Source organism: Ovis canadensis, chromosome 9 (genome assembly GCF_042477335.2).
Source record: "Ovis canadensis isolate MfBH-ARS-UI-01 breed Bighorn chromosome 9, ARS-UI_OviCan_v2, whole genome shotgun sequence".
Lineage (NCBI taxonomy): Eukaryota > Metazoa > Chordata > Mammalia > Artiodactyla > Bovidae > Ovis > Ovis canadensis.
Genome location: NC_091253.1, coordinates 74481090 through 74493969, shown reverse-complemented (window position 1 = coordinate 74493969; position 12880 = coordinate 74481090). Strand labels below are relative to the sequence as shown.

Sequence of the window (12880 nt, the reverse complement as noted above, 5' to 3'; positions counted from 1 at the left end):
TATGAATGTTAACACAGCATTGGAAGGTTATTATAACAATTGAGAAAATTTGAGCACTGAAATTAATCAAGGGTGTAATCTTGATGCTTAATTGAAATTTGGCTGAATACACTTCAAAATTTTAGACTAACTTTCAAATCACTTTAATAATTGATAACTATTCTCTTTCAGTCTGAATTATTTGTTCAAGTTCCACAAAATATTTAATATATATATAGCACCAAGGTTTCTCAAATCATTTGATGGCAAACTTTACCTGAAACATATGTATTATTAGTTAATAAACAATAAACTCATGTCCAAAGATTACCAGCCTTTTTTTCAGTGGACAACAGAATGAATACAGGGAAATTTGTCTATGTTAGTGCATGTAAATTTCCAAACAGAGTGAAAACGCTAAACTGAAGGGCTTTTTTCTTAATCAATATTTCAATATTTATATATTTTTACTTCCTGTAATAAAAAAATCTATCTACATGATTAAACAATTGTAAATCTGATAATGATCCCTATATTCACATGAGTGGAAGTAGTCATGGTAGGAGAGTGAATAGAGAACTAAGGTGATATTAATATAATCCTTTAAAGGAGATTACCACATGCTAAGTATTCATTTTAGAATGCTTCTTATTAAAGAGAATCAAGGTAACTACTTTCAGTATGAATTTTGATGGAAAATGAATTTCTGAGATGTATGATTTTCAATCAACTTATGCAAAGAGGTCTTAATTTTTTTTCCATAGTCTGTACTAAGTATCTGAACAGTTTTCCATTACCTATATCATGCAAACTATACATAATCATACTACAAAAATCATTGCCATTTTGGAGAATATATAACTTTGAGTTGGAAACAGAGCTGGAGTAAATATTTGTACTTGAAATATGTCCATTTCATTAATATTTCCACTGATGAATACATCAGTATAAAGTTTCTTTAGTGTTTCATACTGCACTATTTTTTCCAGTGAAGCTGATACCAAAAAACAAAAAAAAATCTTGCTATACTTCCTCAATTTTGTAAACTATAGGTTTATATTAATCGACTAGAAAATTATCAACATACAATTTGACTCTGATATTTTTATCTCTAAAAATTAAAGTAGGAAATTAAGGAACACTTAAATCTGGAATCATAATACCAAGGAATAACTGTTGAAAGGGAATGGGAAAGTCACTCAGTCGTGTCCGACTCTTTGCGATCCCTTGGACTATAAGCCGTGGAATTCTCCAGGCCAGAATAATAGAGCATGTAAACTTCCCCTTCTCAAGGGGATCTTCCCAAACTGGGGATCGAACCCAGGTCTCCCACATTGCAAGAAGATTCTTTACCAGCTGAGACACAAGGGAAGCCTGGAATAACTGTTACCTTCTCAAAATGAGAAATCTGTTCTCAGTACAATCATATGGGTCAATAGGTAATTCAGAAATAGTGGAATAAGCTATATAAAATAATCACCAAACCTAATGTTCCCAATCTACTTATCTATTTTCTCAATAATTAATTGGCATTTGTATAACAAAAAATTCATGCAAATATGAAAACTTGGCTAAATCATCAATTTGTAAATGTGTACACTTATTAATAAAAAATGGTTATTTTAATTAGATTTTTTCTAGATACCATAATTGGTATATAATACACAATAGGTACTTTGTTTTTACTATCATTAATGTATTATTTTCTTTCTATATTTACTCCCTCCTCCCTCCAACATGTGAATTTCATTTTGATTTTTTTTTAATTCTAACTTTTATGTTTTTAAATTATTCAAGTTCTGGGTTACTGTCTATATTTTTCAGCTACTTTGAATTCTTTCTTGCATTTCCTACATCTTGGCTCTGTTTCAGCTCATTTTCTAATTGGAATCATTACCAAAATATAGCTTTGGCTGTAACTAAATGGGCACAAGTAAAATAACATCCAATACCTCTATGAGTAACAACTGCAAGCTCTTTAGTTCTTTCTATCTGTTCAGCATTTCTTGGTCTTCTCCTTGTACTTTGTGTATCTGCTTGATGAGGTGAGAGCCCGTCCTTGGATGTGTTGGGGTCCAGACCTGAATTTCTGAGATTCTTTACTTGCACTCGCTGTTCCTCGGAAAGTCTATGGATGGTGACAGCTGTAACACTGGATACAGTAACATCTGCAGATGTGCTAGCAACAGCAATAGCACCAGTGGCAGTCCTGTTATGCTCCTCTAACTCACCAGTGGAGGTAGTGTGGGTCAATGTAGAAGAACCTGTGGGACACAGTAGCACTAGATGCTAACTTTTTCTTTTAAATGTTGTTTTTTTTTTCTGATAAATTTCATAAATTATATTCTCTTCTACCATCTTAAATATAATTAACATAAAAAGGCAAAACACAAACACGCCACTAAAATGTGAAGTAACCAGATTTGATGTTTTGTTTATATCAATCAATGTATGGAAGAGTTATTACACATAAACATATCACATTTTAACTGTAACACAATAGGGAGAAAAAGGAGAAACAGTAAACTCTTTATCTGACCTTGAATCAATCTTATTCATTATTTATTTACAGATGATTTTTAGCAACAAATGCCTAGTAAGTGACAAATTTTGACAGAATGGGTAACTATGTAACCACACTTTTCTCAAAAGTATGCTTTGAATAGTCTATGCCATGTCTCATCATGATTTCCGGGAAAAATATCAATTTTTTTTTTTATTTTAAGACAAGTGAAGAAAGGAGAATTTAAAAATCAAAACAAAATTGAAGACAAAATGATTAAAAAATACTCTGAAATAATTACTCCTTGTAAATATCTATCTTTACCTCATTTGCCAGAAAAAAGCCAACATGATAAAATATTCAATGTCATGAACTATACATATACTTTAGAATTTAGTGGGTTGTTCTGGAAGTTGGGTAATATTTTTCAGACTTTTAAAGTAAAATTTGAGATTAACCAATTTTTAATTAGTTAAAATACACAGATTATTTTATTTAGAAATTACCAAAAATTAACTATCAGCATGAAAATTTCATTCATACAAAATAGTTTTAAAAAGTAGTTTAAAATTTTCAAATATCTCATAAATATGTCACAGTAAATCTCCATATTCTTAATCTTATAAAAGTTCACTATAATTTTATAATTGTTTTAAAGACTCCAAATTAGGATTTTCTTTTTCTTTCACTTAAATTCTTTTTTCAAAAATTGTAGTTGGTAGAGAATAATTCTCACATAATGACAAAAAGATGCAATTTTTATAACAGAAGCATGAAACTGATTGAAAATATGCTTAAATGGATCTTGACAGCTAAAATGGCCTAATAAAAAAAAATAACTGAATTTGGGAGGAACAACTACTAATTAGAACCAATAGTCAGCTCCTGGTTAGAAAGCTTCTGACTACTTTTTAAAGCCATTGAAGAGTGTAAGTCTTCATATACTTTGCCTTCTCAACAAACTCCATATATATATATATATTAGACAAAATGCAAAGGAATATTTTTATCACTTTGCAAGAGACAAAACAGCTATATCACATTATGTGATTTGAACAGGTTCTGCCTTCTTCCCCCAAACCCTCTTTAGCTGTAGACAGGTGATTAGTAGAACAACTAATTCAGGTTTCTGCTTTAAAGTCAAAAAGGAAGTCAAACAAGAGCAGTCCCTCTTTCAAAAGCAAGCATAAGAGTACTTTTCCATTACTAATTCTTCCAGCTTGTGTTGTTATTATGTGTGTGTGCTCAGTCGCTCAGTTGTGTAAAATTCTTTGCTACCTCACAGACTGTAGTCCACCAGGCTCCTCTGTCCATAGAATTTGCAAAGCAAGAATACTGGAGTGAGTTGCCATTTCCTACTCCAAGTGATCTTCCAGACCCAGGGGTCAAACTTGTGTCTCTTGGGTGCCCTGCATTAGCAGGTGGATTGTCTACCACATTTTAAAATTTTATTTAGAAATTCAAAAGAATTAAATGATTATACTTTGTGGTGACCAGTGGTAAATGAAGTATGACAATTATCAAGTAATTTTAAAGATTTTTAATATATTTTAAAGCCTTAATCAGAAAAAGATGCTATTGAACATTCAAGTTATTTTGTGAAGATCAGAATCTACTAAATGCATATTGGTTATGCAAATTAGCCAGTAATGTTTACTAAGCTAATATATGGTGGAGGCTTTCTTTAGTCACATGATTAATAACTACACTTGCATTACTAATATTTAGTAACTGATCTCATGGTAAATCAGACATTTTGATGTTCATGTACTCATTACTATAAAAACAATTACCTGGTCCATACTATTCTTCTGGGGAATTTAACTGTACCTTTCTTTATGAAAGAAACTAATGCTTTAAACTCTTCCTAACTTTATCATAATGTCTGGGCTTTCTAGTTTTTTTGTTTGTTTGTTTTTTAATTTTTATTTTTACTTTATTTTACTTTACAATACTATATTGGTTTTGCCATACATTGACATGAATCCACCATGGGTGTACATACGATCCCAGGAAACTATTTAAACACAAACATATGTTGCTAAATGCAATCTAAAAGTATGAAAAATTGTGGAATTTGTACTGTCTCAAATCTCAGTGTGTCTATTATGCCTTTAACATAGAAGCAAATTAAACAGCTATTTACTATGTTCCATTATTGAAGGTCATTACATTAATCCTAAATAATCTCGGAGCTTAGTTGGTCAGTTGTGTCCAACTCTATTCAGCTCCATGGACTGTAGCTTGTCAGTTTCTCAGTCCATAGCATTCTCCAGGTAAGAATATTGGAGTGGGTAGCCACTTCACTCCCCAGGGGATCTTCCCAAACCAGGGACTGAACCTGGGTATCCTGCATTGCAGATGGATTCTTTACCATCTGAGCCACCAGGGAAGCCCAAATAATCCCTAGTATTTGGGTAAGCAAATCTAGGGTAATTCTTAGGAATGTGTCCAAGCTGCTGCTAAAACTGATCTTTTAAGATCAACAGACCAATTTCAAAATGCCCATATTCTTGAAGACTCCAGGCAATAAATACATTTCCTAACCAACTTTGTGAGTTAGAACTATCTTTAGTAGCATTTAGACCCAGGATTTGCTAGCTATTCCAATCTTAAAATCTTCGGTAATAAGAGCTCTTCCACTGGCTAATGGCAATATTATTCTCTTAACCTGAATTCAGAACAGGGTGTAATATTTGAATAAATCATTGAAAAACCAATTTAATAACCATAATCTAGCTAACTACATATTTCAACAATATATTTTACCAACTAGTTCTTATGTTTTACTAATATTCTGTTTTCATAATTTTTCCTCCCCATACTAGAATGCAAGCTCCCTGAAGGCTGAGATTTAGGCAAATTCCATTCACTGCTGAAACCCAAGTATCTAGGATAGTGCCTGGTACATAGTAGATCCTTAAGGAATATTTATCAAAAGAAAAATGAAAGAATAGATGGATTAAAAAATAATTTTAATGTAATACTAGGAATCATAAATAGGATAAATTTCACACATGAAATATGATTACAGTTTTAACATGGCAATGCCATATTTCAAATATTGTAATGAAATGAAGAATTATTCCAAAGAAAGGAAAATTTGATGGCTTTGTTTTGCTTTCAAAAACATCACTTTGAAAAAGTGTGGAAACTGAAGATTTATTTGGATAAGTAACAGTTACTTGAAGATTCATGTCAACATTCTTAAACCATGATAGCTTATAATGTTAGTGTGAAATGGATTTGTTTAGAATATTCAATATTCTAAATATTGAATATAGAGTAAATATTGAATATAGAGTAAAAACTAGTATATCTCATAATGGCAGGAAGTAGAAGTACATCTAAATTTAATCATGTATTTTTGAGATACATAAACAATGATTTCCTTATAAGGCAATAAAATCATCCATCACCATACAGTAATGTCATATAATATAGCCATATATCTAAAATGTAGACCAGTTTAGAATACTATTTTTGGTACCACTTTAAATTGTCAGTGTGTGAAACAAAGATTTTTAAATTGTCAAAATGCACTATTTAACAGTTTCAAAACACTCAATAATCTTGCATACCTAACTGTTTTATAAGGAAATTGCCGATGCTGGAAAAAGGCTTAGGATTATATATAGCAACAATACCATATTGAATATATTATATATCTAATTGAATATTAAATATAATAGTTTGGTTTCTTTAAAAAATTTTAAGTATACTATACAGTTATATAAGTGTTGTCTATAATAGCACAATGTTAAATGATGTTACAAGACATACAACCCAAATTTACAAATAAACTGTACATTCAAAATACCCATTCTTCATTGGAAATCAAATCATGTATACCCAATATAGTTTATCTCAATTAGATTATCCTGTCAACTAAACTGCTTGAGATATATTTATAAATTGGATGTTTACAATATAAACACATCTAAAATATAATTTTATTAATATTTGAAACAAAACATTTCCAAATATAATAAAAATAAAATGAAATGATATACATATATAAACATGCTTCTAAAATCATAAATATATGTCATCATGGAATTATGATAATGGAAAATGACATATGTTACACATGTAAATTGGCAAATGTATATAACAGCAAAATTAAATTATATAATTAAACTTGGACTTTATTAAGTATCATAATATAATTTGTTTTTGAATGCTTTCCTATTTCAACATCTATATGCAAAGAACTAAACACAATTCATGTAAAGCAATTTTTAAATGTGTCATTTAGAAAATGTATTAAATAAAAGTTGAATTTGAATTTCATTTTGATTAAAATGTTGGCCTTACATATTTTTTAAAAATTATGCTATATTGCTTTGTAATTACTGTCTAACTTTTCACAAACATAAAGAACATGTTGCTAGAGATATAAGTGGAAATCCCAAAATGCATATAGCTATACAAGTACATGTTAAACATAGGTGCATATTCATAGAAGTGGCTTTTAGATATATTTGTCTTGTTATTTTATATAAAACATATATTCTGTTCCACTAAGTTTAGCATTTCAAATTAAACATTTGAATAAAAGCTTTAATAACAAAATACTCCTAACTGAATAATTTTGTGGTATCATGATATATAATGAAAAAAATGCAATAAACATCTAACATGAAAACATGCAAAAGAAAAATATACAAAACAACATCAAAATAAAATATAAATACAACTAATGCAGCAATTCTATGTGAGTCATCATTTAGATACTCTATAAATGTTAGCATATGTATTTTCAGGAAGCATACTCCAGTTGGGAAAATAAATATTTCGCATTTTAAACATTACAAATGCCAATATCCTAAATCTGTATAGCTCAGTATTTAATAGTATACTTTGGTGAATATGTATGTACTATGAATATTCAATTTACAGAAGGGATGAATAAACTGAAATAGAAAGTAGTCCTTAAAATGTAGGAAAAATATAAATAATCTATGTTTGACTAGTCATTGTGTGCTTAGTCGCTCAGTTCTATCCGACTCTTTGAAACCCCATGGATTGTAGCCCGCCAGGCTCCTCTGTCGTGGGATTGTCCAGGCAAGAATACTAGAGTGGGTTGCCATGCCCTCCTCCCAGGGGACCTTCCCAACTCAGGGAGCAAACCCAGGTTTCCCACATTGCAGGCAAATTCTTTACCATCTAAGCCACCAGGGAAGTCCTTGGCTAGTCATTACCTAGTATGAAATTGTTTCTCTGACTACAAAAATAAAGACAAATCCTGAAAATTTAGATTATTACTTAATTTTAAAGGGTAGATCTACATTGGTTTTATAAAGTTTTGATTTAAAATTAAAATGCTGCATGTACTTTGAACATATGTAAGATAATGATATTAAAATATCTAATTAACTAAATATAATGTATTCTTAATTATAAGATTCACCTCTAAGAAAGAAACTACTGAACCATTAAACTATGGCATGACAACACAAAAATGCTGTCACCTAAATTCAGATTTCTGACACACTGAAATATGAAAGAAGTTGATTATAGTATAGTAAAAAAAATTATCACTAATTTGAATAACAGATTTTCTATGATCAAGAATTAAGTAAATTCAGTCAGTTCAGTTCAGTCGCTCAGTTTGTCCGACTCTTTGCGACCCCATGAATTGCAGCATGCCAGGCCTCCCTGTCCATCACCAACTCCCAGAGTTCACTCAGACTCATGTCCATCGAGTCAGTGATGCCATCCAGTCATCTCACCCTCTGTCATGCCCTTCTCCTCCTGCCCCCAATCCTAGGCCTGATATTTTAATATACATTATTTTTTTCTGAATTCACTGATGTATTGATATATATATATATATATATATATATATATATATATATATAATGTATCTCTATTTAAATTTCTAAGCACTAAATCGGGACATCAATATTACCTTTTGCAAGTGGATGTGTTCCTGTTTATCAGTATCTCTCTGCTTTAAAATTTATCAGTGATCTCTCTGCTTTAAAATTCAAAGTGAATAAATATTTTCAATCTAGGCTGAAACTGATGATATCAAGATTTAGTGATACATTTACCAAATCCACATTTACTAGGGTAAATAAGTGATCATAGAACAAATATTTAACAAAATACATACTAATGCCAAGCTGTTTACATATAAGATTAAAACTCCGTATTCTGAATTAATTAAAGTTTGATAAACCCACATGCCAAACAAACATAAATACCTTTACCTAAATGAAATATAGAAAATACCAAGTTATAAAAATCATATAAAGAGTACTCTGTTGGTCAACCAAAAAAATACATATATATATATATATAGTATACATATGTAGACTATATGTGTATATAAATGCATGTATATGACTATAACATATATTACCACATTTTGTAATACAATGTCAGAGAGCAGACATCTAATTTCTTAGTACTAAAAATATAGTAAGCTCATGCCAGGGAAAAATTGTTTAAGTAGAGGGTTGCAATGATCTTGAAGCTTTTCTCTCTTAAAGAGACACTTTTTGCTTCACCTAGTTAATTAAAACGAAGTTGCAAAATGGAATTTCAGTATCTTGTCACTCTTTTTCATACATTTTTAGAAGTCTTGACAATGTACAGTGGTGAGTCCAAGGTGTCTTTTTTAAAAAAATGTTACATGCCCAGTTACAAACACATACACCACTCACAAGAATAAATATTCACAAAATACAACTGAAGCCTCTTTTGTGTATCTAAGCATAATCTTCCTCCATAAAGTGACAATACTGGCAATAAAACTTGAGGACCTAGCTTTTGAAATAAGAATCACAGCCTCCTCACATTTTATAAGAGTTAAGAGAAAGGGGTAGAATGCCCCTTTACACCTTTCTAAAACAATTTCCTAGAATCCTGCATTTTGAGACCTCTTTCCAATAGCAGGTCTTATCTCTTAGCAAAAGAAGCACATATCTTTCTGGGTTTTCCCCAAACAGACAAACGTAACTTAACACACACTTTCCTTCTGTGTCTAATTTCCTTCCATATTAAATCTTGTGAAATAGCTGTCAATTCTCATTGAAGATTTAAAGTCCTTGTTAGGAAAAAGGGATCGTATTATACATATCTTATATTCCAAAGTGTAACATAAGAACCCCCTTCACTTCCAGAGTCTTGCTGTTTTTAATAAATGATATATATTAATGATATTTTGAAAGTGAAAATCATGTCTGATACTTGTGTATCTCTCATGTCTCCTTGAATGTTTCATAAATATATGAAGGAAGAATGAATGTGAATAAATGTACTACTTTGTATTTCTCAAAAATAAAAACATTTTACTATATGGCATTAAATGTATTTCAAAGATATAAATATAAGAAAGAAATTTGACCTATCCAGATATAAACTCTCTGAAAACATTATAATTGTAGTTTATATTACATAAGTATGAAAAAAGGAAGGAACACCTAAGAACACCTAAATCACTCCTTCATTTGTGATATTTCAAATGAGGGTAGCATTTCCCTCTTCTATTCTCCAGCACCGTTTTCTCTCCCAAAAATATTTTGTAATGATGATATTTGATATTGTGTACAAGTTGGCTTAAAGCTCAACATTCAGAAAACGAAGATCATGGCATCTGGTCTCATCACTTCATGGGAAATAGATGGGGAAACAGTGGAAACAGTGGCAGATTTTATTTTTTGGGCTCCAAAATCACTGCAGATGTTGACTGCAGCCATGAAATTAAAAGACGCTTGCTCCTTGGAGGTAAAGTTATGACCAACCTAGATAGCATATTCAAAAGCAGAGACATTACTTTGCCGACTAAGGTCTGTCTTGTGAAGGCTATGGTTTTTCCAGTGGTCATGTATGGATGTGAGAGTTGGACTGTGAAGAAAGCTGAGCACTGAAGAATTGATGCTTTTGAACTGTGGTGTTGGAGAAGACTCTTGAGAGTCCCTTGGACTTCAAGGAGATCCAACCAGTCCACTCTAAAGGAGATCAACCCTGGGTGTTCTTTGGAAGGACTGATGCTAAAGCTGAAACTCCAGTACTTTGGCCACCTCATGTGAAGAGTTGATTCACTGGAAAAGACTCTGATGCTGGGAGGGATTGGAGGCAGGAGGAAAAGGGGACAACAGAGGATGAAATGGCTGGATGACATCACCGACTGGATGTATGTGAATTTGAGTGAACTCCAGGAGTTGGTGATGGACAGGGAGGCTTGGCGTGCTGCGATTCATGGGGTCGCAAAGAGTAGGACACGACTGAGCGACTGAACTAAACTGAACCGAACTGAGTACTCTTTTTTTTTTAAGCATATCAATGTATTAATTTAAAACAATAATAAAAAAAGAACTGAACTGAGCAGAGGGAAAGAAACAAGGGAAAGCAACTGGTGGAGTTACCCTTTATATGTACCATGTTTGAAAGAAAAAAAAAAAAAAGAGAAGGCTTTATCCTGACCTAGCCCATCATGACCCTGTGTCCTGCTTATCTCGACTGTCTCAGTGTATCCATGTTTATCCTCCATTTCTTTCTGAAATGGCCTTCCAGTTTGGGGTGGGGAGGAGGGGTTGTCACTTTTTATTAGCTCTAGGTGTTTTTATTTTTTAATAACTAAATATAAAGCATACACAATGCATGTTTTACGTATGGGATATGATTTAAATGGAATCAAGGAGCTATACTTACTACCACATTTTTCTGTGTATACAGATGCTACTTCAAAAAGAAAATGCTCTTTAGGATTATATATTGCCTTCTCAAACTGTTCTGTTATAATCAGACAAACACCTTTTTGGTTGAAAGAATTCACATTTGAGAGTGATTGCTTAACTAGTTTGAATTAGTTCATTGTAAAGTTTTCTTCTCCTCAAAGGAAATAACAGGGGCAGGCTGAGAAGTATGTTTTGGTGAGGAGAATGAAGCTTGCAGCAAGATCACTGAAAACTCCTTGCTGATGCATTTATAAGTTGATACCTGATCCCGTGTGGTTGTTACATGATTTGCAAGAACTAGGTTCATTACTTGAAGAAGGCAATGGCACCCCACTCCAGCACTCTTGCCTGGAAAATCCATGGACGGAGGAGACTGGTAAGCTGCAGTCCATGGGGCTGCAAAGAGTCGGACACGACTGAGCAACTTCACTTTCACTTTTCTCTTTCATGCATTGAAGAAGGAAATGGCAGCCCACTCCAGTGTTCTTGCCTGGAGAATCCCAGGGATGGCGGAGCCTGGTGGGCTGCCGTCTATGGGGTCGCACAGAGTCGGACACGACTGAAGCAACTTAGCAGCAGTAGCAGTAGCAGGTTCATTACTAACAAGTGGATGTAAGGGAGGTGTGGGCAGGTAGGAAAGGGCTGGCATTTTGGAGGAAAGACTATTTTTCCACAATAAAGGTATTTATTGTGGAAAGGTTGCTGAGCAACAGGTGAATATCTGCTTAAATATGCTGAAGTAGAACAGTTTCATAGGGAATTAAAGCCATAAAGTCTTATTTTCCTGCACAACATTCTGTAAAACACTTTTCATTCTGCAGCAGCTAATTAATTAGTAGCACGAGTGATTTTTGAAAAAATACCAATTGAAAAATTACCAATCTTGGCTTTAAAATATAGTATATTGAAGAAAAAATTTAAAAACCTTTGGAAATGGTAAGAATCTTGAGTTTACCATCAAAAGCTACCATTAACTAGAACGGCAAATATACATTATATATTGGAGTATTACATATAATTAATTATATGTTAGGGTATTTAAAATATATACTACCACATTGAAAGATAAGCCTTTGTATTTATTCATGTAATTATTCTGTCAAATTCCTTTTCTACAAAGACTGTATTTTATTTCAAGACTATTAGCAAAATGACTGTTTTTAAATAATGTCAATAAACCAAAGGTATGACACCTATATCAATTATTAAGAGTATTTATTTGAATAAGATCATATACAGCTTAACTGACTTTCAAATGAAAGAGATTAATTAAAGCAAACAAAGTTTTCTTAAACATTAAAGTGATTTTAAATACTTAAAAGCTTTATATCTACTCAGATGATTTTGGTATATTCCAATTACAGATAATAATATGAATACAAACAATTGTCTTGAAGTATATCTTTTAACTTTTTTGAGGATGATGTAGATTTGGCTTTTCATCTGTGGGATGGTATCTAATCTCCCCAAACTTCTGAATACAGGTTATTAGGACACTATAAACATACTCATCATTCTAATGGTTAATTTAGATGACTAGATAACAGACTATTTAAATGAACATATTATAGAGCAATCAGCATATACTGGGCACTTACTGTGTTCTAGACATAGTTCTAATCAACTCATTTCATCCTCAAAAGTACCCATGAACTGAGGATATTGAAGTTCAAATACTTGTACAACACATACTAACTCAGTTTGCTAG

General features: G+C 32.0%; 1 protein-coding gene across 2 annotated transcripts in view; it reads right to left on the bottom strand.

The window, feature by feature from the left end:
- CSMD3 (CUB and Sushi multiple domains 3) overlaps positions 1–12880 on the bottom strand; it is a 1383361-nt gene that overhangs the window by 836942 nt on the left and 533539 nt on the right. Inside the window, exon 7 of one of the 2 annotated variants that reach the window (XM_069601113.1) lies at positions 1932–2243. The exons of the other annotated variant lie outside the window; for it this stretch is intronic. Within the exon in view, the coding sequence (XP_069457214.1) occupies positions 1932–2243 (312 nt within the window). The remainder of the gene's footprint in view (positions 1–1931; positions 2244–12880) is intronic. 2 annotated transcript variants of the gene reach the window in all.